A 27,410-nucleotide genomic window follows, 5' to 3' on the forward strand; every position below is an offset into this window, starting at 1 on the left:
GCCACTGCACCCGGCCAGTTGCCTACACTTCTGACCAACCAGATATAAACCAAGCTCCCCTAACTCCTTCCCTGGGTTTAATTTGCTAGAGAGTTCCCCGAACTTAGGGAACCACTTATGTCTATCGGTTCATTATAAAGAATATTACAGGCCGGGCACGGTGGGTCACGCCTGTAATCCTAGCACTTTGGGAGGCCGAGGTGGGCGGATCACCTGAGGTCGTGAGTTCGCGACCAGCCTGACCAACATGGAGAAACCCCAACTCTACTAAAAATACAAAAATTAGCTGGGCGTGGTGGCACATGCCTGTAATCCCAGCTACTTGGGAGGCTGAGGCAGTAGAATTGGGAGGTGGAGGTTGCCATGAGCAGAGATAGCACCGTTGCACTCCAGCATGGGCAACAAGAGTAAAACTCCATCTCAAAAAAAAAAAAAAAAAAGAATATTACAAAGCGTACAGATGAACGGCCAGGTGGAAGAGATGCACAGGGCAAGGTGTGAGGGGCAGGCTGCAGAGCTGCTGTACCGCCTCTGGACACACGACCCTCCGGGAACCTGCAGGTGTTCCGCTATCTGGAAGCTCTCCAAACCCTGTCCTTCTGGTGTTTCATTGAGCCTTTATTAAAGGGTCAGCATAATTGATAACATAATTGGCCACTGGTGATATACTCAATTTTCAGCCTGTCTCCTCCTCCCCAGAGGTCAGAGGGTGGGACTGAAAGTTCCAACTCTTTAATCACATGGTTGGTTCGTCTGGCAACCAGACCCCATCCTGAGGCTATTTAAGAGTTCAGGAAGACTTGCATCACTAGAACAAAAGATGCTCCTATCGCCCAGGAAATTTCAAGGGATTTAGGAACTCTGTATTAGGAACTGGAGAGAGAGACCAAACACATATTTCTTTTTTTGTTGGTTTGTTTTTGAGATAGGGTCTTGTCTTGTGTCCAGGCTGGCGTGAAGTGGCACGATCACAGCTCACTGCAACCTTGAATTCCTGGGTTCAAGTGATCCTCCCACTTCACCTTCCTGAGTAGCTGGGTCTACTGGAGAACACCAACATACTTGGCTAATTTTTAAAAATTTTTGTAGAAATGGGGTCTCACCATGTTGCCCAGGTTGGTCTCAAACTCCTGGGCTCAAGCAATCCTCCCACCTCAATCTCCCAAAGTGCTGGGATTACAGGCATGAGCCACCATGCCTAGCCATGGCCATTTATTATATTACAATAGCACAACTTTCCATAATGTGGGTGAGTCTCATCTAATCAGTTGAAGGCCTTAAGGGAAACAGATAGAGGGAATTCTGCCTCTAGACTGCCTTTTATAGTGAGACAGAGTCTCACTTTGTCACCCAGGTTGGAGTACAGCGGTGCAATCACGGCTCACTGCAGCCTCGACTTCCTGGGCTCAAATTATCCTCCCACCTCAGCTTCCCGAGTAGCCGGGCACGCACCACCATTCCCGGCTAATTTTTTTTGTATTTTTGTAGAGACAGGGTTTCACCATGTTGCCCAGGTTGATCTCAAACTCCTGACCTCAAGCAATCCGCCCGCCCTGGCCTCCCAAAGTACTGGGATTACAGGCGTGAGCTACCGCTCCTGGCTTGACTGCCTTTTAACTTGAGCTGCAACATCCAATTCTCCCTAGGTTTCCAGCCTGCCCTGTGGAATTTGGACTTGCCAGTCCCCATAATCACATGAGCCAATTCCTCAAAATCAATCACTTACTCTCTCCTGCTCTCTCTCTTTCTGTCTGTCACACACACACACACACACACGGTTGTTTCTCTGGAGAACGCTTAACACAAGTCTCCCTGGGGAGAGTCCAGGTATGCCCTGCCATCTGGCCTGTAGTAAGGGCATCAGCAGATCCCTCGTTATTGGTTATTAATGCCATTTTTTGTTTGTTTGTTTGAGATAAGGTCTCACTCTGGTAAGAGCCACCACACCTGGCTACACTGGTCTTTGAAACTCCCACTCCCCTCTCTGTCACAAACAGTCCCTCTTCCCAGCCAGGTGCCTCTACCCACAGTAGCAGCTTTCTGCCACCTTCTGGGCCTTCCATGTGGCTTTCCCTGATCTCGACACCTCACCAAGCCCCAGTCACCATTTTACAGTGTCCCCTTAGACTAGGGTCTCTGGGGACACTTCATAAGCATCTTATCTATTCATTCAACAAACATGTATTGATGACACCTGCTGTGTGCCTAACACTGTAGTGGGGGACTGGGGGCAGATGAGCAGGCAAGTCTTCTTTGAGGTAATAAATGGGTATCGTGTGAGCACTGCAGATGAAACTCAAATGCTCAAAGGGCCACAGGCAGAGGCAGACAAGGAAGGGCAGGGCTGGGAGTTTGGCAAAGAGAAGACTGTTTGCCAAGTGGGGGCCACTCTGGTGCTGTGGTCCATTGTCACCCTGTGGGGATGCAGGCCAGCCACTGCCAGATCTTCTGAACTTAAAAATAAAAGATAGGCCTGGCTCAGTGGCTCATGCCTATAATCCCAGCACTTTGGGAGGCCAAGATGGGTGGATCTCTTGAGCCCAGGAGTTTGAGACCAACCTGGGCAACACAGCAAAACCTCATCTCTACAGACAAATACAAAAATGTAGCCAGGTGTGGTGGCACACACCTGTAGGCCCAACAACCCGGGAGGCTGAGGTGGGAGAATCACCTGAGCCCGGGAGGTTGAGGCTGCAATAGCCATGATGTGCCACTGCACTCCAGTCTGGGCACTGGAGTGAGACTCTGTCTCAAAAATAGAATAAAATAAAATATGAGTCACACATGGTGGCATACACCTGTAGTCCCAGCTACTTGGAAAGGTCCCAGCCCGGTAAGGCTGAGGCTGTGGTGAGCCATGATTGCACCACTGCACTCCAACCTGGGCTAGAGAGTGAGACACCATCTCAAAAAAATAAAATAAAAGGCAGAAAGATGGGTTGTACGTGAAATCCGATTCACCAAAGTTAACTACTACATGATTCAAACATTTTTCTTTTCTTATAGAGATGTGGGTCTCACTATGTTCACCAGGTTGGTCTTGAACTCTTGGCCTCAAGTGATCCCCCTGCCTTGGCCTCCCAAAGTGTTGGGATTACAGGCGTGAGCCACCGAGCCCAGCCCAAACCGATTTTTTTTTTTTTTTTTTTTTTTTTTGAGATAGAGTCTCTTTTGTGTCACCCAGGCTGGAGTGTAATGGTGCTATCTTGGCTCACTGCAACCTCTTCCTCAGTTTCAAGCGATTCTCCTGCCTCAGCCTCCAGAATAGCTGTGATTACAGGCACCCATGCCCAGCTAATTTTAGTATTTTTAGTAGAGATGGGGTTTCACCATGTTGGCCAGGCTGGTCTCAAACTCCTGACCTCGGATGATCCACCCGTCTTGGTCTCCCAAAATGCTGGGATTACAGGTGTGAGCCACTGTGCCCAGCCTCCTTAATGTTTTAAAATATCAGTTTGGGGCAGGGTGCAGTGGCTCACGCCTGTAATCCCAGCACTTTGGGAAGCCAAGGGGGGCAGATCACTTGAGGCCAGGAGTTGGAGACCAGCCTGGCCAACATGGTGAAACCCCATCTCTACTAAAAATACCAAAAAATTAGCCGGGCATGGTGGTGCTTACCTGTAATCTCAGCTACTCAGGAGGCTGAGGCAGGAGAATCACTTGAACCTAGGAGGCAGACACTACAGTGAGCTGAGATCGCGCCACTGCACTCTAGACTGGGTGACAGAGCCAGACTCTGTCTTAAAAAATAATAATAGGGCGGGGATGGGCATGATGGTTCACGCCTGTAATCCCAGCACTTTGGGAGGCGAACAGATCACCTGAGGTCAGGAATTCGAGGCCAGCCTGACCAACATGGAGAAACCCCGTGTCTACCAAAAATACAAAATTAGCTGGGTATAGTGGTGCATGCCTGTTATCCCAGTTACTCTAGAGGCTGAGGCAGGAGAATTGCTTGAACCCAGGAGGCAGAGGTTGCGGTGAGCTGAGATCGGGCCATTGCACGCCAGCCTGGGCAACAAGAGAGAAACTCCATCTCAAAATAATAATAATAATAATAATAATAAGGCTGGGCGCAGTGGCTCACACCTGTAATCCCAGCACTTTGGGAGGCCAAGGCGGGTGGATCACCTGAAGTTAGGAGTTTGAGACCAGCCAGGCTAACATGGTGAAACCCCGTCTCTACTAAAAAATAATACAAAAAATTAGCCAGGCATGGTGGCACACGTCTGTAATCCCGGCTACTCAGGAGGCTGAAGCAGGAGAATCGCTTGAACCTAGGAGGCAGAGGTTGCAGTGAGCCAAGATTGCGTCATTGCACTCCAGCCTGGGCGAGAAGAGCAAAACTCTGTCTCAAATAACGGTAATAAAAAATAATATATAAAACACTGAGGAGGTCAAAGAAAATCCAAATGGTAGCATGTCTGGCTTCTGAGCCTCCCGTCTGCAAGGCCTGTGCTGAAAGGATCTGCACTTGCCTTTCTCCTCTTTACAGCCAAGGTCACCAGTGGAAACCCCCCAAGGACAATACCTGTGTCTCCTCCAAGGCCAATCCCTTCATGCCTAACACAGTCCCTGGCAGGGAGCAGGTACTCAGTGTGTGTTTTTGCACTAGGCTGCAAAATAAAGGTTTTCTGATCACTCTTCAACTCCACAACCGTGGCACCCTACTGCCTGTGGAATAGCGGGACGGACACTTTATCCTTATTTGAAGCCCTGCCCAGTCTGTCCTGACATCTCAAGATTCAGAGCACTCAGGCCGGGCGCGGTGGCTCAAGCCTGTAATCCCAGCACTTTGGGAGGCCGAGACGGGCGGATCACAAGGTCAGGAGATCGAGACCATCCTGGCTAACATGGTGAAACCCCGTCTCTACTAAAAATACAAAAAAACTAGCCGGGCAAGGTGGCGGGCGCCTGTAGTCCCAGCTACTCGGGAGGCTGAGGCCGGAGAATGGCGTGAACCCGGGAGGCGGAGCTTGCAGTGAGCTGAGATCCGGCCACTGCACTCCAGCCTGGGCGACAGAGCGAGACTCCGTCTCAAAAAAAAAAAAAAAAAAAAAAAAAAAAAAGATTCAGAGCACTCTGCCCTATAGGGGCCTCCCTGGATCAGCCTAAAAAGTTGAGTAATATACGGTAATTGATTTAGCAGTGGCAGTGTCTGCCCTTCCCACAGCTTCTCGTGTTCTAAAGAGTCCATAGATGAATTAATCCACAAATACTTATTAAGAGTGTGGTGGCCTGATATTGGAGTGTTCAAAGCCTTCTGCTTAAGAGTTTGTGTGTGGCCGGGCGCGGTGGCTCACACCTGTAATCCCAGCACTTTGGGAGGCCAAGGTAGGCGGATCAGAAGGTCAGGAGATCGAGACCATCCTGGCTAACATGGTGAAACTCCGTCTCTGCTAAAAATACAAAAAATTAGCCGGGCGTGCGGCAGGCGCTGGTACTCAGGAGGCTGAGGCAGGAGAATCGCTTAAGGCAGAGGTTGCAGTGAGCCGAGATTGCGCCACTGCACTCCAGCCTAGGCGACAGAGCAAGAATCTGCCTCAAAAAAAAAAAAAAAAAAAAAAAAAGAGATTGTGTGTTGTGGTGGGGAGCGGGGCGTATGGACACAAGGTCTCCGCCCTGGGAGAAGTGCTGGGGAGTAGGACAAGTACCACTACTTCGGACGGGGAGGGCGATGCCTCCAATGCGGGCTTCCCTAATTCCTGCAGATCATACACTGGCCCCCAACTTCACAATGGCCAGAATCCCGGTTCTAGTCTTTTCCGTGCCACCAAACCCTGGGCCCTCCTCTTTCTAGAAGAAAACACCTTTGGCCTCTGCCCAGAGCTACAGATACCTGGAGTAGGAGCAGGCAGGAGATCCGTGGTGGATAAAGACCAGAGAGACTTGGGATCGAATTCCACTCTCACCCCCAGTTCAGTTTTCCTCAGCTTGCTGCTCCAAACAGGCAAGATGTGAAAATTAAGATTCCTTACCCCTCGCACCTCCAGTTGAGTTTTCTCCAGGTTGCTGCTCCAAACAGGTAGGGTGTGAAAATTTAGATGCTTTTCTCACGCCGCTCTATAAAAGACGGCCGACGAGGATGGGATTCGAACCCACGCGTGCAAAGCACAATGGATTAGCAGTCCATCGCCTTAACCACTCGGCCACCTCGTCCTATGTAACACCAATCTTTCCACATTCACTTATCTCTCATCTCCTCCGCACCTTCCAGGCACTACCACCTACATCGGAGCGCAGACCTCTGCCGACACGGGGAAACAAGAAGCCGCGGAAGGAAGGGAGCGTTTTGACTTCCTTTCAGCTGAGCCCACGCCATCCACCACGCTGCGGCCGAGCTCTGCCACGGTTTCCCTCCGAGTCCAGCCCAGCGCGCTGCTAGTTCAAGGCGCGCTTGGTCCAGGGTGCGCGCGCCGGCGGGGAGGGAGGGGAGTGCGTCCCGGGAAGCCGGCGGGGCCCGGGCGGGCGGGGCATCTGCACGGCGCGCGGCCGGGCGGCGGGGCTGTGGCTCCTCCTTCCTCGCAGGGGACGAGCCGACCCGCCGGGGGCTGGGGGCGGCAGCGGCGGGCGGCCGGCGGCGGGAGGCGGGAGGCGGGCGGGGCGGCGCGGCGCGCGGGGCTCGGCTGGCCTCGGCTCGCCTCGGCTGCGCTCGGCAGGCTGCGGTAAATCCGGGCTTGCGGCCGCTGGTGTAGTCTGTGGCCGGGTGGTCGTTGCTGCGCGCCCCGAGCCCCGACAGCCATGCAGATGTCCTACGCCATCAGGTGCGCCTTCTACCAGCTGCTGCTGGCCGCGCTCATGCTGGTGGCGATGCTGCAGCTGCTCTACCTGTCGCTGCTGTCCGGACTGCACGGACAGGAGGAGCAAGACCAATATTTTGAGTTCTTTCCCCCGTCCCCACGGTCCGTGGACCAGGTCAAGACGCAGCTTCGCACCGCGCTGGCCTCCGGAGGCGTACTGGACGCCAGCGGCGATTACCGCGTCTACAGGGGCCTGCTGAAGACCACCATGGAACCCAACGATGTGATCCTGGCCACGCACGCCAGCGTGGACAACCTGCTGCACCTGTCGGGTCTGCTGGAGCGCTGGGAGGGCCCACTGTCCGTGTCGGTGTTCGCGGCCACCAAGGAGGAGGCGCAGCTGGCCACGGTGCTGGCCTACGCGCTGAGCAGCCACTGCCCCGACATGCGCGCCAGGGTCGCCATGCACCTCGTGTGCCCCTCTCGTTACGAGGCAGCCGTGCCCGACCCCCGGGAGCCGGGGGAGTTTGCCCTGCTGCGGTCCTGCCAGGAGGTCTTTGACAAGCTAGCCAGGGTGGCCCAGCCCGGGATTAATTATGCGTTGGGCACCAATGTCTCCTACCCCAATAACCTGCTGAGGAATCTGGCTCGTGAGGGGGCCAACTATGCCCTGGTGATCGATGTGGACATGGTGCCCAGCGAGGGGCTGTGGAGAGGCCTGCGGGAAATGCTGGATCAGAGCAACCAGTGGGGCGGCACCGCGCTGGTGGTGCCTGCCTTCGAGATCCGACGAGCCCGCCGTATGCCCATGAACAAAAACGAGCTGGTGCAGCTCTACCAGGTTGGCGAGGTGCGACCCTTCTATTATGGGTTGTGCACACCCTGCCAGGCACCCACCAACTATTCCCGCTGGGTCAACCTGCCGGAAGAGAGCTTGCTGCGGCCTGCCTACGTGGTACCTTGGCAGGACCCCTGGGAGCCATTCTACGTGGCAGGAGGCAAGGTGCCCACCTTCGACGAGCGCTTTCGGCAGTACGGCTTCAACAGAATCAGCCAGGTGCTCATAAGGGAGAGGGCAGGGGTAATGGGGCAGGAGGGGTGGTGGGATCAGGGAGTTATGAGGAGTGGCCCTGGATGGAGAGGAGGCAATGAAGCAGGAGGGATCACCGTTCGGGAGGTGGGTGGATGGTGTGGAAGATCCAGGATACTTCCAGAGGGGTGAGAGCGCTGGACTGTGGCTTTAGAGAAGTCAGTCTCAGCCCTGTCAATGTCATCAAACTTTGCTGACCTGTCTTTCCTCCTACAGGCCTGCGAGCTGCATGTGGCGGGGTTTGATTTTGAGGTCCTGAACGAAGGTTTCTTGGTTCATAAGGGCTTCAAAGAAGCGTTGAAGTTCCATCCCCAAAAGGAGGCCGAAAATCAGCACAATAAGATCCTTTATCGCCAGTTCAAACAGGAGTTGAAGGCCAAGTACCCCAACTCTCCCCGACGCTGCTGAGCCCTTCCCTACCCTAGTCTGAGAAGTCAGCCTCTGGGCTCCTCAGGCCACCATTTAGGCCTGACTGGGGTAAAAAATGTCGCTCCACTTTACAGAGGTAGCTGTGGTGTTGAAACACTGGACTTGAATATGGGGTGCTGGGATCGAGTCCTAGCTTTACCACTAACTAGCTGTGTGGCCTTGAGTAAATCCCGTTACCTCTCTGAGCCTCGGTTACCCTGTCTGTAAAAAGGGAGGTGAGAATACCTACCTCACGGAACTGTCGGGAGGCTCAGATGAGATGTTATATGTGAAAACATTCTGTAAGCTTCGTACAAATGTGAAGTATTAATATTATCGCAGTATTATTATTGTTATTATTATTGTTATTATTAACAATCTTGGGTGGGTAGTAGGAGAGCAAAAAGTATGAATGGGATGGAGCTAAGAAGTCTGAGTATTTAATGAAATGGACTTTTTGGAAAGAAATCAGATGAAGGCATAAACTTTAGTTCTTAGCTCTTGAACAGAAGCCTAAAATTCTTGGTTCTCTCAGGCCTTCGCCCTCAAGGGCTCTAGAGGAGGGAAGACTCTGCAGGCTCCATGGGTGACAGCCTGAGATCTGTCCCTTCAACAGGCTGGGCTGGGTATGTGCCTACCGATGACAATGTGTAAATAAATGCGTGTTCACACCCACAGCTGGCTCCGTTACTCTCCTGAGCTGGGGGTGGGGGGTCGGGGCCGGCTTCTCCCCTTGCACGCCATGGGGAGGTGGCAGCGGACGAAGGGCGCCGTCTGCAAAGCACTGAAACAGCAGGCCCTTTTCTGCAGGCCAAAGGCCTGCGCGAATGTCGGCCAGTTACTATGGAGACCGGCCCGCGGTATCCCAGCATGCCTCGGGACCAAACTGTCCAATTGTGAGCACCCCCGACGGTCGCCTCCTGATGACGCACACGGAAGCACCGATAGGCTCTGCCTCCCGGAAAAAAGGGAGCCGCGCAGCGCCTGCGGGAGACCGGCGCTGCTGCCGGTACCGGCAACCACGGGCACCTCTCAGGGAATCTCGGTCTTGAGGCCAGAGGCCCCAGTCCCCGCGGTGCGTATCGCCATGCATGGCTTTTGGTTCGGCCTCTCCGGTTAGTCGAGCAGGGCCGGCACAATCTCCTCCTCCCAGGCCGAAGCAGAGATTTAACTGGCCTGATGCGTGCTGGGCTGCGGGCTAGCCAGCGATGTTCCGGCCCGCTCCCGCACATCTAGAAGCGAGCGGGAGGCCCCCTGGGCACCGCGGAGAAGCTGGGTTGACCTCTGCGAGAATGAGGAGGGTCTGCCTTCCCTAGGGGCGTGCCCCGGAGGAGCTGCCATTCTGAAAAGCTAAATTGCCTGTGTACAGCGCTTTACAATGTGCTTTTCCATCCCTTATACCACCGCGCTTTACAATGTCCTTTTCCATCCCTTACCACCTGCGAGCTCCTCAACACTCAGAGCAGGAATGGTTATCCGCTTTTTGCACCCGGGGTAAGATGGGAAGATTGTGACTTAACTCACTTATAATCAGAACCAGCTGGAGGAGAGAAAGGTTTCTGGAAGAGATAGATTTAAGCTGCGTCTTACAAAGTGAATATACTAACAGTGAAGAGGCATTGCAAGTGTTGGGAACTGAGGCTTGATAACGGGAAAGATGAAGCTGGTTTAGAGAACCGAGCTTTTCAAGTCAGGTGCAGATCATTAGTGAAATTGTTGAGGAATATGACTAAACGCTCACCTAGGCCAGGCTTATTATACACAACTTGAACTGGTGTCAAGGAAAGTTTGCTACCATCACAGGGACCTGGGACTACCGAAAAGTAAAAGCTAATGTCTGCCTCACAAAATTTTTTTGTTGTTGTTAAATTTGTATTTGCAAATCCTCCAGTCATCAAGTGAACCAGTACTGTGCTAGGTAAATAAGGTACGTGTGCAGCCCCTGCCCTAGTGAGGCTCATAGACTGATTGGGGGAACAGACATGAGAATAGGCAAATAGATACAAACAAAGCTTCCTGGAGGGAGTGGCGTCTGCAGTGTACTAAAGGACTACAAGCCGTGTCCAGAGAAGTTGAAAGAACACAATAAAATAGAAGCCTGCAGGGGGCTGAGAGATTATCTGCTGAGAGGACTGTTTTCATCCTCTTAGGTGATCTCTTGGCAGTACTTGGCACTATCAGTACAATTACTACTTGGCAGTACTTGGCTTTCTTCTGAAATTCTCTTTCTCCACGACTTCGGGTTTTGCCTCCTCCTTTGTAGGGGTCTCCTCATCTGCCCCTTTGGTAACCCTGGGAGTTCCATTATGGGCGTCTTCTGATTGCACACATTCTCCCTTGCTAGTCGCACCGTCTCCTGTGGCATGAAGAACTTGCTGTATGCTGACGACCAAATCTCTGCAGCTCAGATTTCTCACTGAGACTTAGACCCATGTGCCCCCAGCTGCTTTCCTTCTCTTATTTCTGGGTCTTTGCTACTAACTCTACCTGGAATATTCCCTCAGTAAGTGCAGCTCACCCAGCTGGTCCATCTTTGGAAGCCTCCCTGCTGCATCGGGCTCCAGGTCCTGGTTATATACTCCTCCCTCATGCCCCTGGTCTTAACTCTCCTCATATCATGGTTATAGTGTGCTCCTTTGCCCCTCTCTCCCAGGAACTTGTAAACTCGGTGAGGTCAAAGACAGTCACACTTGGGGCCCCTGCATACCATAGCGTCTGACAGTACCCAGTATATGTTAGATGTTCAATACATGTTAGATGAGTCAGTAAAAGAAGGAATGCTTACCAGTGTTCAATGTTGCCGAGCAGACAATTAAAATAAGCACTGAAAAATATTGGCATTAGCCACAAGGAAGTCACTGGTTAATGCTACGGGATCAGTTTCAGCTGAGATTGATGACATTGAATGACTGGGAGGTCAAAGTAGGAACAGCCAGTGTTCATGAGACCTTGAAAAGCGTAACTCTGAAGTGGCAAACGGAGCAGTCAGGTGGAATGGGTGAAGTTTTGTGTTTCTGTGTTTTGTTAATGCTAGAAAATACCCAGGCACATCTGAAGTTTCATGGGAAGGAGGTTGCTAAGAGGGAGAAGCTGAAGACACAGAAAAGAGAGGGGAACACTGACGACCCGCGGTCCAAGAGGAGGCAGAAGGAGATGGGATTTGACCCAGAGCACAGTGAAAGACAAGGAGATTGTAGCGTTATCTGGAAGAGAAGCCGAGGGCATTATAGGCAGAAGGAACAGCTGAGGCAGAGGGCAGAAGGTGGAAGTGCAGGCACTAGCCATTATATGGTGGGATGAAGTTGCTGGACCGGTAGGTCAAGTCCAGTCTGGTAAAGACCTTGAAAGCCCCAGTTAGGAATTTAAGTCCAGTTCGGGTGTGGTGGCGGGTGCCTGTAGTCCCAGCTACTCGGGAGGCTGAGGCAAGAGAATTGCTTCAACCCGGGAGGCAGAGGTTGCAATGAGCCGAGATCATGCCACTGCACTCCAGCCTGTCAACAGAGCGAGACTCCATCTCAAAAAGAAATTTAGGTCCAGTCCATAGGCAGTGGAGAGTGCCCCCTGGGCCTTTCCTTTCTGTGGATCACAGCCTTGGCCAGTATTCCCAGGATTAGGATCACCAGTGACATCCAAGAGCAGGAGCATTTCCACAGCTCCCAGGCTTCTGTGAGAGGTGCAGACGGCCATTTGCACCCTTGTCACCCAGTATGTGCTCAAGGTGTGGCCAGGCCAGTCACTTCCCTGGCTTTCCCCATCTGGGATCAGGTTGGGTTCAGCTTCCTGCTGCCTCTTTCCCCCTCTGAGCTGTGGGCAGCCATAAGTGATAGCTCCATTCCTTCTCCCAGAGTCCGGATGCCCATCCAGCCTCCAAGCAAAGACACAGAAGAGATGGAAGCAGAGGGTGATTCCGCCACTGAGATGAATGGGGAGGAGGAAGAGAGTGAGGAGGAGCGGAGCGGCAGCCAGACAGAGTCAGAAGAGGAGAGCTCCGGTGAGCCCCTACACAAACACACACACACACACAGCCCCCACACACAAGCATGCACATACATGCACATACAGCCCCTAGACACAAGCATACTCACACACAGCCTCTGCCACAAGCACACACACACAGCTTCTACACACAAGCATGCACATGCACACACAGCCCCTTCACACAAGTACCTACACACAGCCCCTACACACAAGCACATGCACACGCACACACAGCCCCTACACACAAGCACATGCACATGCACACACAGCCCCTACACACAAGCACGCACGCACACACACAGCTTCTACACACAAGCATGCACACATACAGAGCCTCTACACACAAGCACGCACACACACAGAGCCTCTACACACAAGCACGCACACACACACAGCCCCTTCACACAAGCACGCATGCGCACACACACAGCCTCTACACACGAGCACCCACACACACACACAGCCTCTACACACGAGCACACACGCACACAGCCCCTTCACACGAGCACGCACGCACACACACATAGCCCCTACACACGAGCACACATGCACACACACAGCCCCTACACACGAGCACACGTGCACACACACACAGCCCCTACACACAAGCACGCATACACACACACACAGCCCCTACACATGAGCACACATGCACACACAGCCCCTACACACGAGCACACATGCACACACAGCCCCTACACACGAGCACGCATGCACACACACGCACAGCCCCTACACACAAGCACGTGCGCACACACAGCCCCTACACACAAGCACGCACACACACACACACAGCCCCTACACACAAGCACGCATACAAACACACAGCCCCTTCACACAAGGACGCATGCACACACACACACATGAAGGACGCACATGCACACATGTGGGTACCCACCACCCCTCCCCAGAGCTAGCCCTTACTGGCCTCTTGTCCCAGAGATGGACGATGAGGACTATGAGCGGCGCCGCAGCGAGTGTGTCAGTGAGATGCTGGACCTAGAAAAGCAGTTCTCGGAGCTAAAGGAGAAGTGAGCATGGGGACACCTTGGGCTGGGTCTGCGAGGAGCTGGGATGAGGAGGTGGTGGGCCTGGTACTGGGCAGGCGTGGTTGGTGCCCAGGAAGTGCACGCCTAACACAGGGCTTGCTGTGGAATGGGTGCTGGGTACGTGTTTGCCCAAGAGCAATAGGTGAGCAAATGGGTGCACGGCTGCCTTTTTTACCACCCAGGTTGTTCAGGGAACGACTGAGTCAGCTGCGGTTGCGGCTGGAGGAAGTGGGGGCTGAGAGAGCCCCTGAATACACGGAGCCCCTTGGGGGGCTGCAGCAGAGCCTCAAGATTCGCATTCAGGTGGCAGGTCTGTGGGTGGTTCTGTGCCTTTTTCCCCTCCCAGAACCCATGGCACCCTGTCCCCTTCCTCTCTTGTTCCTCCCTGGCCTCACCCTTTGCTTTCAGCCCTCCTGTGTGGGCACCAGGCTCCCCAGCCAAGCAGGGCCCCTCCTTCCTTTCTCTGCAGGGATCTACAAGGGGTTCTGTCTGGATGTGATCAGGAATAAGTACGAATGTGAGCTGCAGGGAGCCAAACAGCACCTGGAGGTGGGCCTGATTGGGCACACTGGGGACAAGGTGGGGCGCAAGGCCTGAAGTGAGCTCTCCCCATCCGTCCTGCTGAGCTATTGCCCCCTCTTCCAGAGTGAGAAGCTGCTGCTCTATGACACACTGCAGGGGGAGCTGCAGGAGCGGATCCAGAGGCTGGAGGAGGACCGCCAGAGCCTGGACCTCAGCTCTGGTGAGCGCGAGAGCCCGGGCACCCCGGCCCTGGGCTTGGCTCTGTCAACGCCCACCCCTTTCTAGACTTCAGATGTCCTGAAGTCAAGGGGACAGTCAGAGGACCTGCCTCTTGGGGTCAGTGTGAGGACTGAAGGAAACCAGGCCTGGAAAGGGCCTGGCACACAGTAGGGGCTCGGGCAGAGTGGGTCTCCCTGCCCTCTTCTGCCCCTGCTCTTTCCAAAACAGGTATCAGTGTGACATGCAGTCCCATGCAATAGCTCTAGTCCCCTCCACGTTCATAGTACCTGTGTTCATGTGGAGTCCTGGGGTGGCAGGAATTGTCATCATCCCACTGTCCACTAAACAGATGAGGCTCACAGAAGTGCAGCGGCCTCTTCCCGGGGTTGTGCAGCTGTGCGGGCAGGACCTGAACAGCCCTAAGGGGCTTCCTACCCCAAGCCCAGGGTTGTGATGGGGCAGGGGATATGAGGCCAGGCTGGCCCATGGTGGGGGCAGAGGCTACAGAAGAGAGAGTGTCCTGTGGGCCAGCACCCCAGTTCTAACTCTGGGTCTGGGGGCAGAATGGTGGGACGACAAACTGCACGCCAGAGGCAGCTCCAGGTCTTGGGACTCCCTGCCGCCCAGCAAGAGGAAGAAGGCACCTCTGGTTTCTGGTATCCTTTCACCCAAGGTGGCCTAAAAGGTGGCAGGATGTTAGGGTCACCTCCAGACCTGGGGGAGAGGTTTGGAGGGGACATGGAGGACAGTCGCACTAGATGCACTTGTGGTTGCTTGGTGTCATGTGACCATGTCCAGGCAAATCCAGCTGTCAGCAATTTCTTACAGGTTCTTGGGTCTCTCTGGGCTATGTGGACCCTAGGAAAACAGAAACGGGCTAGGCTCAGTGGCTCACATCTATAGTCCCAGCACTTTGGGAGGCCAAGGCAGGTAGATTGCTTGAGCCCAGGAGTTCATTTTGAGACCACCTTGGGCAACATGGTGAAACCCGTCTCTAGAAAAAATAGCAAAAATTAGCCAGGTGTGGCGGTGTGCATCTATAGTCCCAGCTACTCTGAAGGCTGAGGCAAGAGAATTGCTTGAGCCTGAGAGATCAAGGCTGCAGCGAGCCATGATGTGCCACTGCACTCGAGCCTGAGTGAGGTTTGGCCTTTGAGGACTTTCCATCTCCTGGGGTTGTCTGAGCGGGTCCCCAGCTCTCCCTGGGGAGCCTTTGCTCATATCCCACCCTCCTCTTGGAAGTCCTGCCTGTCCTGACTGTCCAGGGCTCATCTCAAACGTTACCTCCTCTGTGAGGCCTCTCCGGTCTTACTCCAGTGCCTATGGCTTCACTCTCCTGTGTGTTCCTGTGCCCTACCATGGGGTGCCCACATCCCAGAGGGCACCAGCTGCCTCCGCCCCTCCCTAGGCAGGGTTAGCTTAAGCTTAGTCCAGGGCCTGCTGTGCTTTCATCTGTCCTGGCAGAGCTGAGTCCTCCTGTGCCCCTGAGGGCATTCCTGCAGCAGCCAGCCTTAGTCATTATGGCCACCTGGTGCTGGAGAGCAGGCCCAGGCAGGGAGGGAGGAATCTGGAAGGCCGTGACTTGAGCGAATGAGAGGTGAAGGCATGGAGACATCAGGTAGGGAGCACTGTGGGGAAGGGGAGTTGTCTCTGAAGGGAGAAGCCCTGCGTCTGTCTTTGGATCGGGGAAGGGGCCAGGTCAGGGCTGTGCTGCAGGGTGAGATGGGATGGGCCTCAGCCAGCTGACCTCAAGACGAGGTGAGGGTGAGCAAGGGATGGGGAACAACACTTGGTGTCCTCCATGGACTTGGTTCCAGGAGGACCCTGGAACTGGGGGGAGAAGAGGTAGGAGGTGGAACCTGAGCTCGGACCCAGATCCTCAGCTCCCACTTCATGCTGTCTGCTGTACCCCCACTCCTGAATGTCAGGTGGGTGGCCCTGCCCTCATCACCTGCCGCCTCCACTGGGCTTCCTTGACCCCCACCACAGGCCCATACATCGTGTACATGCTTCAAGAGATCGACATCCTGGAGGACTGGACGGCCATCAAAAAGGTGGGGCCGCTGCTGCCCATGTGCCCTGCCCCACCTCAGGGCCCCCCACCCTGGCAGCAGCTCTGCCATCTGCAGGCCTGGGAGTTCTCTGCTCACCAAGGCTCCCCCATCTTCAGCCCAGGGTCCCTGGATCGCAGTTGGCTCACAAGTCCTCTTGCTCAAGGCGGCCCTGGGAGAAGGGATTTCTAGTCTGTGTCAGCCCCTTCCTGTTCCAGGGCAGGTTTTGATGGGGTGGGAGGGGGGAGGGGGGCAGGGAGGCGGGAGAGCCGTTGAGCTGGCCAGCGGTCAGGAGCATGGGAGCTCTGGCTTGGGGGGCCCTATGTTCCTGGCCCTGGGGGCATAGCACTAAGGCAGCAGCCCACACGCCACAGAGGTGGGAGGTGGGGCAGGGATTGCCAGGCTGTAGGTGGGCTCTCAGGGGGGCTTTTCTTCTCATCCACCCAGGCTAGGGCAGCTGTGTCCCCTCAGAAGAGAAAATCGGATGGTAAGAACTATGGCTGTTGTACGGCCTCCCCTGCCCGCCTTGCCATCACCTTCCCTCAGCTCAGCCTCCAGGAAGGAGCCCAGAGAGAGGCTGTGGCTGTGTCAGAATCAGTGGCCCAAGAAAGTTAGGATGGTCTAGATTTGAGGGGCTTGTGGGAGTTTGAGGAGCAGGAACCAGGATGGGGCTGGGGAAGCCTGGGTTGATGAAGCTCCCACTCAGGAGGGGTCAGGGAGGGCCGTGGAGCTGCCCAGGAGGCCTGTCCTGGGCCAGCCCAAAGTCACTCCGCTCAGTAAGTGGCTGCCCCCCTCCTTTCAGCTTCCTCACTGGTGACAGTTTTCTCCTTCCCACATACGCACAGGACCGTGACCCTGCTGTTCAGAGCCAGGGGGACCCTCAGAGCAGCTGGCACCGCACCCAGGATTCTCATCTTCCTGCTGCAGACAGGCAGACCCACAGGCCCCTCAGGGTCTGCCCAGCCAGGCTCCTGTGGTGCTGCTGGGCCCTCCCACTCCGCTGGCACTGGCCTGGACTCCTCCTCTGCCCTCCTCGAGGCCTGCACAGCTGTGGCTGTGGAGCCGACCTGGCCAGGCAAGGCTACTCTCTCCATCCCTGAGCCGCCTGCCACCTCCCGCTCCTGAAGATCCGCCTCTTGGGGCTCCCCTGACAGAGAAGACAGCTGAAGTCAAAGCCACATCCTCTTGCTGACCTTGGATGCAGGCTCTCCGGCCTCAGGGCCAGGGAGCCAGGCCCCACTGTGCAGGAACTCTGAGTCAGACGTGATATCTAGGGGGGCCGTCCACCCTGACTGGGGCTGGAGGCAAGATGCCAGGCCCCCCAGGTTTTCTCAGGGCAGTTCTTGGTGTCTGCCTCTCAGATTTCAAGGACTAGAATTAAAACCTTTCCTGGGATTCTGGTGTGCCCCGTGTATGTGTGATTTACCTTGCAAGAGAATCAGGGCTTCTGTGGGGAGCACCTGAACCAGGCTGACTTCTGAGGTGCCTGCAGATTGCCACTCCTTGCACTGCCCAGCAGAGGCTGGAGCACTGTGCGTGGGGCCACACTGGGGAGGGGGAGGTGGGCGCTGGGCTGCCTGGCACTGGGCAGAGAACATATGGCGCCAGCGGAGTGCCTCGGGTGGGGAGGATGGGTGCGTGTGCTTGAAGCCTGGGTCATGTCTGCACCTGTCCCAGTTGCCTGGCAGATTGGCAAGGCAGGCTGGCAGAGCCTGCATGCGTAGGAGGCAGCCGGCAGCAGCACCATGTGCTAACGACCTCACAGCCAGACTCCCCCTGGTTAGTGCTGAGTGTCAGAACCACCCCCAGAACCTCAGTTAAGCAAATAGGTTGGTTTCCATGGAGACGTGGCATATTTTCTCCATGGCAACCTAAAATCCTAAAACCCATGTTCAGGAATGAGTCATCTATGGACAGTAGAGGGTGCTCTCCCACAAGGCTGACCTGAGGCCAGGGGCAGATGAGCAACTGACCACAGACCCAGAGGTGCCCCCAGAGTGTGGCTGGGGCCTGCGGGGACTGAGTCGGCCGTTTAACCACTTCCCGCCCACCTGTGCAATTTGAGGAGCTGGTGAGGCTGCAGGAGGCCCTGTGTGGAGGTGGCACCCCCCAGCTGGGGCCCTCAGAGCAGGGCTAGCACGGAGGGGATCCCTGACCCCCGAAGCAGGGTCCAGAACAGAGGAGGCAGGCACTGGCCAGGCGGGGTGGACACACAAGAGTTAACAGGCGGGTGTGACAGGCGGACCGCCCTCAGGAAGTGTTACTCACTGGGGATGTGCGTGCCTTGCCTTGGGGTTGGATTCTCTTCCTGAAGCCGAAGGAGCTCCCAGCCATGGAAAGCCCTGGAGAGTCAGGCACGGGCCCTCCGGGAGCCCCCAGCCCATCCAGCTTCACTCCTGGGCACCTGGAGACAGAAAAGTTAGTGAAGTTGGCAGGGCAGCCAGGTGGGGCAGGGAGGGGCTGCGAGAAGAGGGTCTATCTGGGGACGGAGAAGGTGGGAAACCTGGGAGCGGGGAAGAGGAGAGCAAGGGTCCCAGCCCCTGGCTCCCTGCTCAGATCTGGATGCCCGCCCTCAGGCCAGCCCAGGACCCACTGTATGACGTGCCCAATGCCAGCGGCGGGCAGGCAGGCGGGCCACAGCGGCCGGGACGCGTTGTGAGCCTGCGGGAGCGCCTGCTGCTCACCCGGCCTGTGTGGCTGCAGCTGCAAGCCAACGCAGCCGCGGCACTGCACGTGCTGAGGACCGAGCCCCCGGGGGTGAGTCTTGCCCCCAACCTCCAGGGACTGGCCAGCCAGGGGTGGGAGGGAGAAGGGTGGGATGCCAAGGTCCTGAGCTGCCTGAGCCCTATCCACTTGCAGACGTTCCTCGTGCGGAAATCTAACACCCGACAGTGCCAGGCCCTGTGCATGCGACTGCCCGAAGCCAGCGGCCCCTCCTTCGTCTCCAGCCACTACATCCTGGAGAGCCCTGGCGGTGAGGGGCTGGCCTGGCAGGAAGGGGCTGGAAGGAGGGAGGTTCCCTAGAGAAGCACCTCACTTCCCTCCTCTCTCAGGCGTCTCCTTGGAGGGCTCGGAGCTCATGTTCCCAGACCTAGTCCAGCTCATCTGTGCCTACTGCCACACCCGGTGAGTCTGCCTGCAGGGTGCCCGGTGTCCACGGGCCCTGCTCCTTGGGACAGCCCATCCTCCCCACCCCCTTCGGCCCTCACTCCCTTCTGCTCCCCTCTCTGGCCTCAGGGACATCCTTCTCCTCCCGCTGCAGCTCCCCAGAGCCATCCACCGTGCAGCCACCCACAAAGAGCTGGAGGCCATCTCCCATCTGGGCATTGGTAAGAGCTCCTTGCCACCCATTGCACAGATGAAAAAGCTGAGGCTGAGGGGAGGGGAAGGCTCGCAGCACACGGCCCGAAGCCCATGCCTTTCCTTGGTTGGGAAACTTCCCCTAACCAATCCTGGAGGCCCCAGTTGGTTTCTTGTTCCCTAGAGTTCTGGAGCTCCTCCCTCAACATCAAGGCTCAGCGGGGCCCGGCTGGAGGCCCAGTGTTGCCCCAGCTGAAGGCCCGGTCCCCTCAAGAGCTGGACCAGGGCACCGGAGCCGCCTTGTGCTTCTTCAACCCCCTGTTCCCGGGGGACCTGGGGCCCACCAAGCGGGAGAAATTCAAGAGAAGCTTCAAAGTGCGCGTGTCCACAGAGACTTCCAGCCCCCTGTCTCCACCTGCCGTGCCGCCTCCCCCCGTCCCTGTGTTGCCAGGGGCAGTCCCCAGCCAGACAGAGCGGCTGCCCCCTTGCCAGTTGCTGCGGAGGGAGAGTTCAGTGGGGTACCGCGTGCCAGCAGGCGGTGACCCTAGCCTTCCGCCTATGCCCTCCCTCCAGGAGGTGGACTGCGGCTCCCCCAGCAGCTCCGAGGAGGAGGGGGCGCCAGGGTCCCGGGGGAGCCCAGCGACCTCACCCCACCTGGGCCGCCGGCGGCCTCTGCTTCGGTCCATGAGTGCCGCCTTCTGCTCCCTACTGGCGCCGGAGCGGCAGGTGGGCCGGGCCGCGGCGGCGCTGATGCAGGACCGACACACAGCCGCAGGCCAGCTGGTGCAGGACCTACTGACCCAGGTGCGGGCCGGGCCTGAGCCCCAGGAGCTGCAGGGCATCCGTCAGGCACTGAGCCGGGCCCGGGCCATGCTGAGCGTGGAGCTGGGCCCTGAGAAGCTGCTGCCGCCTAAAAGGCTGGGTGAGGCTCCGTCTCTCCATAGCTCCAGCACTGCCCCATCCGACCCTCTGCTCCCCTCCACAGCGCCAGCCTGTCTGATTCTGTTCTGCTGCTTTACAAACCCACCCTGTCTTACCACTGTTCGAGAGAGTTCCATCCTCTCTCTCCCCAAACTCTTCTGTCTCACCCAGGCTACCTCCTCCTGCTTTCCTTGCCTCTCCTCCCCGATTCTACCCCTGCTCCCTTCTCCCCTGGCCTCTGTCCCCCATCTCCCCAGTCTTCCCCTGACCCCTCCCTGCCCCTCCTCTGGCAGAACATGTCCTGGAGAAGTCATTGCATCGCTCTGTGCTCAAGCCTCTCCGGCCCATCCTGGCAGCCCGCGTGCGGCGCCGGCTTGCCGCAGACGGCTCCCTGGGCCGCCTAGCTGAGGGCCTCCGCCTGGCCCGGGCCCAGGGTCCTGGAGCTTTTGGGTCCCACCTGAGCCTGCCCTCCCCAGTAGAGATGGAGCAGGTGCGCCAGAAGTTGCTGCAGCTGCTCCGCACCTACTCACCCAGCGCCCAGGTGAAGCGGCTCCTGCAGGCCTGCAAGCTGCTCTACATGGCCCTGAGGACCCAGGAGGGTATGTCTCTGCCACCACCTCACCCTGCCCTGCCCCTCTGAGTTGGAGGTGGGACCCCCAGTGGCAGGTCCCCAGGACCCTGGAATGGCCCTGCGGGAGAGAATGAGCCCACCCTCCCATCTTGCAGATTGCGAAACTGAGGCCCAGAGAGCAGTGCGTTCTCTCCGAAGCCCTGCCATGGTTGCTAGGCCATGGGGAGGGGTCACTGCCTAAAGCAAGGACTGCACCTGAAGCTTCTTCCTCTCACCATGTCCCCACAGGGGAGGACGCGGGTGCTGACGAGTTCCTGCCTCTGCTGAGCCTCGTCTTGGCCCACTGTGACCTTCCTGAGCTGCTGCTGGAGGCCGAGTACATGTCAGAACTGCTGGAGCCCAGCCTGCTCACCGGAGAGGGTGAGGGACCCCCACCCACTTCCCTGCCTGGGTGGGCCCTGAATAAGCAGGGAAGGGGAGAGGGGATGGGTGCCCCACACCCAGCCTGAGCCGTGTTCTTCCACCCTGTGTCCCAGGTGGCTACTACCTGACCAGCCTGTCTGCCAGCCTGGCCTTGCTGAGTGGCCTGGGTCAGGCCCACACCCTCCCACTGAGTCCCTCGCAGGAGCTACGGCGCTCCCTCAGCCTCTGGGAGCAGCGCCGCCTGCCTGCCACCCACTGCTTCCAGGTAACAGGCCCTCCACCGTGTCCTCAGAGCCAGACACCATCCCCGCCTTTCACCTTCCTGTCCTTGGTGAAGAGTCCAGACTCTGTAGCCAGATCCTGGGTTCTAATCCCAGCTCTGCCACTGGGTTGTGGGGACTTGGGCAAGTTACTTAACTACTTTGTGCCTCAGTTTTCTCATCAGTACAATGGGGTAATAGGACCTACCTCGTGGGGTTGAGGTAAAGATTAAATGAGTTAATGCAGGAGAGTACTTGGGGCACAAAGTGTGCACTATCAAAGCTTCGTCTCAAGCTTGTGAGCTCCCCACTGGGCTGTCCTGCACCTTCAGCTGTGGCCCACAAGCCGACCCCTGGAGCTCACAGAGCTTTTGCCACTTGGTTCTCCCACTGGATTTCCACCTCCCCACCCTGTCCCTGCACAGCCCACACTGGTCCCTCAGCTTTGGAGCCAGATGCATGCCAGTCAGGGCTGAGTACTTGTTTTTGCTTCTCCTCCTGCATAGCACCTCCTCCGAGTAGCCTATCAGGATCCCAGCAGTGGCTGCACCTCCAAGACCCTGGCCGTGCCCCCAGAGGCCTCGATCGCCACGCTGAACCAGCTCTGTGCCACCAAGTTCCGAGTGACGCAGCCCAACACTTTTGGCCTCTTCCTGTACAAGGACCAGGGCTACCACCGCCTGCCCCCTGGAGCCCTGGCCCGCAGGCTGCCCACCACTGGCTACCTTGTCTACCGCCGGGCAGAGTGGCCTGAGACCCAGGAGGCTGCAACAGAGGAGGAGGGCAGAGGGCAGTCAGAGGCAAGGAGCAGAGGGGAGGAGCAAGGGTGCCAGGGAGATGAGGACGCTGGGGTCAAAGCCAGCCCCAGGGACACTAGGGAAGAGTCTGACACAACTGCTGAAGGGGGCCAGGGTCGAGCCCGTGAAGGCTCTGCTCAGCCAGGGGAGCCAGAGGCAGAGGGAAGCCGGGCAGCAGAGGAGTAGCTTGAAGTGGCCAGAAGGGTCATTTGGGGCGGGAGACCTTGTGCCTGCTGAGAAGTCCTTTTAGCGCCAGCAGCCCCACCCAGGGCCCTGTCCAGTGTCTGCCACCACCTTTGTCTGATACTTGTCTCCAGGGAAGCTGAGGGAACTGCCACATCTGAGGAACTGGAATAAAGATGAGGGGGCTCGGGGGACCCCCAGACTGTGTGCCCAAGGCCCCTTGCCTCTTGTTCTTCTCACCCAGCTGAGGGTGAGCCAGCCTGCAATGGGGAGTGTGCCAAGTGGGGGCGAATCTGATGGATGCCCAACCTCTGACATGGGGAGGGTAACGGTCTCGGCTCCTTTTACCCTTCCCCCCATGGGCGTGACTGAGTCAGGGCTCCACCCCAGTAGCCCCCACCAGGCTGAGACTTCTAGACCCTAAAAGGTTCCAATGGCTCCTAGGTGTCAGGAGGATTTAGAAAGGCCACGGAACAGCAGCAAAGGCTCAGAGCCCACCCCTGTCCTGGACACCCGAAGGACCTGCACCTGCAAGCATCAGTACTCTCATCTGTAAAGTGGGGACACTATTGCTGCCCTGCTCGGTTCCCAGAAGTGTTTCAGTGATCAAAATGGGTGATTTTGCACAAGCAGAGCTCATGGCAGAAAGGGAGGGAGAGAGCTGGGCTGCTAACTCTCTCCTGGAATCTACTCTCTGCCAGACAGGGCTCCCACCTGCTGACACCTAGTTCAAGGAGGTTATTCCCCCGGAAATCAGGCCCTGGGGAGAAAGTACCCAAGTTACAGTCTCTCCCCAAGATTTGGAGTCCTCCCAGGCCCTCCAGCATCTCTGGGGAGGTACACCAGCTGGCAGATAAGCTTCCAGAATGGAGAGGGGGCTCAGAAACCATGCTCTCTGCACTAAACTCTTGGCCGTCACAAAAGCTTTACCTGGCCGTGGCTTGTTGGGCCCACTGAGGTTCAGGAAAGTGACTCCCAGGATGTCATACAGCAAGTCCTTACAGGCTCCCCCACGCAAACCAGGGCAGCAGGTTCCAACTCCACCCTCCATTCTAAGTCACCCACAAAGGCCGGGGCAGCCCCCAAGGAAGCCCAGAGCAGGTAGCAAATCCAAACAAGGAAAAGTGCCGACGACCAACCACGAGGGGGCGTGCATGGCCAGGGAAGCTGCTGAGAGGGAAGCTGGCCACACAATGCTCACGGTACCCAGAGGTGAGGGCGCCTCCAAGGTTGTAGCAGCACAGGGGGTCCCTGGCAGCGTCAGGCAACCTGGGGACAGCGCAGGGACCGAGGCTGCTGGCCCCCAGGTCCCTTAGGTTCTGGGGTCTGGGTAAGGCCAGCCTCTCGTGGGCCATCCCCAGGAAGGAAGGAATTGTCCCCCCGTGGAGGACGACCCCAGAGGTTCTCTCCTCAGGCACTGAGCACAGAGGGACATCAGCCCACATGTCAGACATGACAACTGGGAGGTAGAAATTGTGGACATTGGCTTTTTGGGTTTTTTTTTTGTTTGTTTGTTTGTGATGGAGTTTTGCTCTGTCGCTCTGGCTAGAGTGCAGTGGTATGATCTCGGCTCACAGCAACCTCCGCCTCCCGGTTCAAATGATGCTTCTGCCTCAGCCTCCCAAGTAGCTGGGACTACAGATGTGCACCACCACACCTGGCTAATTTTTGTATTATTAGTAGAGATGGGGTTTCCCCATGTTGGCCAGGCTGGTCTCAAACTCCTGACCTTAGGTGATCCACCCACCTTGGCCTCCCAAAGTGCTGGGATTACAGGCATGAGCTATCGCACCCAGCCAGTCACTGGCTTTCAGATGAGCAGTCCAGATACAGCCCAGTTGCAGGGCTCCCAAATTTGTCACTAGGCCAACGGCAGCTCTTCTCTTCCCACTTCCATGCCCTCCCAAGCTTCTCGCTGACAGGAAGTGTCCCGTTAGCTCTTCTGTCCTCCCTCCCTGTTTCACCACTCACCCCTAGTGCCTTGCACAGTCCAATGCTGAGCACAAATGCCATAGGCGCTCAATAAATATTGTTCACGGATTGGAGTTTGATAACTAGGAGTGAGGGACAGTGAGGCAGAAACCTGGGGAGTATAAGGGAGGGCTGGGTACTGGGAATCAAACACAGGATGTGTCAAGGTCAGTCCCAGAGGAAGGACGTGGAATGTTTGTAGAGGGTGCTCAGAAGGACGTGGAATGTTTGTAGAGGGTGCTCAGAGGATCCCAGGGGCCGGATGTACAGCTGGTCTCCTGGGAATGAGGCTCTGGGGCCTCTGCAAGCCCTTCCCACCCTTGCCAGGCTCAGCATGACCTGACCCCCTCCCTGCCCTCGCCAGTGATGGAGCACCACAGGGGGCTGCTGCTGCCTGGGTCTTGTGGTTTTTCTTCTCAAGAAACTCTGGGCTGTGCCTGGTGGGTCACTCCTGTAATCCCAGCACTTTGGGAGGCCGAGGCGGGTGGATCATCTGAGGTCAGGAGTTCGAGACCAGCCTGGCCAGCATGGTGAAAACCCGTCTGTACTAAAAATACAAAAATTAGCCAGGCGTGGTGGCATGCACCTGTAGTCCCAGCTACCCTGTAGCCCAGCTACTGGGGAGGCTGAGGCAAGAGAATTGCTTGAACCTGGGAGGTGGAGCTTGCAGTGACCTGAGATCACACCATTGCACTCTACCCTGGGCAACAGAGCAAGAGTCCTTCTCAAAAAAAATAAATAAAAAACACAATAAAAATAAAAAAATAAAAAAACTAATTGGTCAGGGGTCCAGGCCAAATCAGCAGCATCAGCAAGGTCATGATCCTGGGGCAGAGCCTCCAGGCAAGGCAGACGATGATAGGCCAGTGTAAGACCAGTCTCACTAGCCCCATTTTACAGATGAGAAAACTCAGACTTGCTCAGGGAAAGTGCCTTGTTACAGGGCAAAGGGTTCAGACACCAGGTTCTGCAGTCCTTCAAAGCAGAAGGGCTGATTTATTTGTCCACTCAGCACATTTATCAAATGTCCGTTATAGGCTGGGTGAGGTGGCTCAGGCCTATAATCCTAGCACTCTGGGAGGCCGAGGTAGGCAGATCACCTAAGGTCAGGAGTTCAAGACCAGCCTGGCCAACATGGTGAAACCCCATCTCTACTAAAAATACAGAAATTAGCTGGGCAGGGTGGCTTGTGCCTGTAGTCCCAGCTACTTGGGAGGCTGAGACAGGAAAATCGCTCGAACCTGGGAGGTGGAGGTTGCAGTAAGCCGAGATCATGCCACTGCACTCCAGCCTGGCCGACAGAGCAAGACTCTAACAAAAAATCAAACAACAACAACAACAAAAGTGTCTGTTATAGACCAAGCGCTAAGCGCCCCCAGCTCCAGCCAAAGGGAAACAGGTCACATCTCTCCATTCACATGGTGTGATCTGGACGGTAACTGAAAGTCCACTGTGTCCTAGGGATTCTGTGCCACCCCTTCCCCAGTCTTTGTCCCTATGGAAAAGGAAACCAAGGCTCCAAGAGGTGACATGCCTGGCCCAGCGTCCACTCTGCAGGGCAAGACTGGAACTCTGACGTTTGGATCTGTTAACGAGCAGCCAGGTCATTTCCTTACTTGGAAACGTTGCCCTCATCACTCCTAAAGTCACGGTGGTTCTGTATGCAAATTTATTGTCTGTCTCCCTCACTAGAATGCCAGAGCCAACCCCGCCTTGTTCCTAGCTAAATCTCAAGGGCCTTGAACAATGCCCAGGCCGGAATTGGCACTTGTGAGTCTATGTGGAATGACTGATTCCAAAAGACGCAGCCTAAACCGTCCCTCCGCTTTCCTGGAGTGCAGGGCGGCGCATCCTTCATCGCTGCCACCAGGGGGCAGAATGCGCCTCATTCCTGGCCACGTGCAGGGTCCCCTCTGCTGAGAAGGCCATCCAGAGGACCCAGGGGACTCAGTGCTGCTGGCCTGGTGCTAGGAGGAAAGCGCACGGCAGTGGGTCCCTGGGACCCTGCGAATAGGGGGTGAGGGAAGGGCTGCATGTCCCTGGTTCTGTGGACCATGGTGATCCAGGAACCAGGGGCCTACTGGGTGGCCTGAAAGGGGTGCAGCAGAAGGCAGTCATTGAGACCCACCCCACCCTGCCACACCTTCAACACAGAGCATCTAGCACGCTGCCATGGCCTTGCAACCCATGTTCACACCCACAATTAACACACAGTGACACTGTCTGACCCACATTCCCACACAGTGTGCACACTCTGCCAGCCACGAGCATGTGCAACAACCCTGGGGCACCCCCGGGTTAACAGGCACACCCTGACACTGTCAGCCATTCACTCCTGCGGGATGGGGCACAGGGACACACTGGCGCCCCTCCTCCCAGACACACCCTGACACAGACCAGCCACCCACTCAGACATCCCTGAATCTGCAAACACTGAACTATTTCAGCACCCTTGTTCTTGGGTTCAGAGTGTGACTCCCAGACACACACACATGGGGACAGGCTGACACAGACACACATGGTGACCCCATGATGCACTAGACCTACCTGTGCAGAACTGCCACTGGCACACTCCATCCCCCACTCAGACGCGACGGTGCACACTCTCCCAAGACACAGCAGCACACGGCTGCCCCTTCCCACTCTCCAAGCACTGGAAGTGCAAACACACACAGAGACACACTCACAAAGACACACACAGACACACACACAGAGACACACTCACAAAGACACACACACACACAGAGACACACAAAGACAGACACACACAGACACACACACACACACAGACACACACTCACAAAGACACACACACACACACAGACACACTCACAAAGACACACACAAAGACAGACACACACATAGACACACACACAGACACACACAGACCTTTTATACTTTGGAGCACACAGAAGCAGTCCAAGCTC

General features: G+C 56.4%; 3 protein-coding genes and 1 non-coding gene across 5 annotated transcripts; 3 read left to right on the forward strand and 1 right to left on the reverse strand.

The window, feature by feature from the left end:
• Positions 1 to 6,077: 6,077 nt before the first annotated feature.
• Positions 6,078 to 6,159, reverse strand: TRNAS-GCU (transfer RNA serine (anticodon GCU)). Its single transcript has one exon. It is a non-coding gene; the product is annotated as a tRNA-Ser (tRNA).
• A 374-nt stretch (positions 6,160 to 6,533) lies between these two features.
• On the forward strand, positions 6,534 to 8,913 carry B4GAT1 (beta-1,4-glucuronyltransferase 1). The gene is made up of 2 exons (XM_050756742.1): positions 6,534 to 7,797; positions 8,047 to 8,913. Exons 1-2 carry the CDS (start codon positions 6,742 to 6,744, stop codon positions 8,236 to 8,238), a joined length of 1,248 nt encoding a protein of 415 aa, XP_050612699.1. The 5' UTR covers positions 6,534 to 6,741; the 3' UTR covers positions 8,239 to 8,913.
• Positions 8,914 to 9,160: 247 nt separating this feature from the next.
• On the forward strand, positions 9,161 to 17,452 carry BRMS1 (BRMS1 transcriptional repressor and anoikis regulator). 2 transcript variants are annotated; one of them, XM_050756803.1, is made up of 10 exons: positions 9,161 to 9,313; positions 12,084 to 12,229; positions 13,157 to 13,247; positions 13,448 to 13,575; positions 13,735 to 13,814; positions 13,911 to 14,007; positions 14,570 to 14,662; positions 15,996 to 16,060; positions 16,505 to 16,544; positions 16,903 to 17,452. In XM_050756803.1, the coding sequence occupies exons 2-10, from the start codon at positions 12,091 to 12,093 to the stop codon at positions 16,908 to 16,910; spliced, it is 741 nt and encodes a 246-aa protein (XP_050612760.1). In that variant the 5' UTR covers positions 9,161 to 9,313; positions 12,084 to 12,090; the 3' UTR covers positions 16,911 to 17,452. The 2 variants fall into 2 exon arrangements, with proteins under 2 accessions (XP_050612760.1, XP_050612762.1); XM_050756805.1 differs by lacking the exon at positions 14,570 to 14,662 and having other exon boundaries at positions 9,167 to 9,313.
• A 727-nt stretch (positions 17,453 to 18,179) lies between these two features.
• Positions 18,180 to 22,726, forward strand: RIN1 (Ras and Rab interactor 1). Its single transcript, XM_050756611.1, has 10 exons — positions 18,180 to 18,475; positions 18,634 to 18,814; positions 18,917 to 19,031; positions 19,111 to 19,183; positions 19,295 to 19,386; positions 19,542 to 20,279; positions 20,572 to 20,877; positions 21,138 to 21,269; positions 21,386 to 21,537; positions 22,039 to 22,726. Exons 1-10 carry the CDS (start codon positions 18,390 to 18,392, stop codon positions 22,513 to 22,515), a joined length of 2,352 nt encoding a protein of 783 aa, XP_050612568.1. The 5' UTR covers positions 18,180 to 18,389; the 3' UTR covers positions 22,516 to 22,726.
• The last annotated feature ends 4,684 nt before the right edge of the window (positions 22,727 to 27,410 follow it).

Source organism: Macaca thibetana, chromosome 14, assembly GCF_024542745.1.
Source record: "Macaca thibetana thibetana isolate TM-01 chromosome 14, ASM2454274v1, whole genome shotgun sequence".
NCBI classification, from domain to species: domain Eukaryota; kingdom Metazoa; phylum Chordata; class Mammalia; order Primates; family Cercopithecidae; genus Macaca; species Macaca thibetana.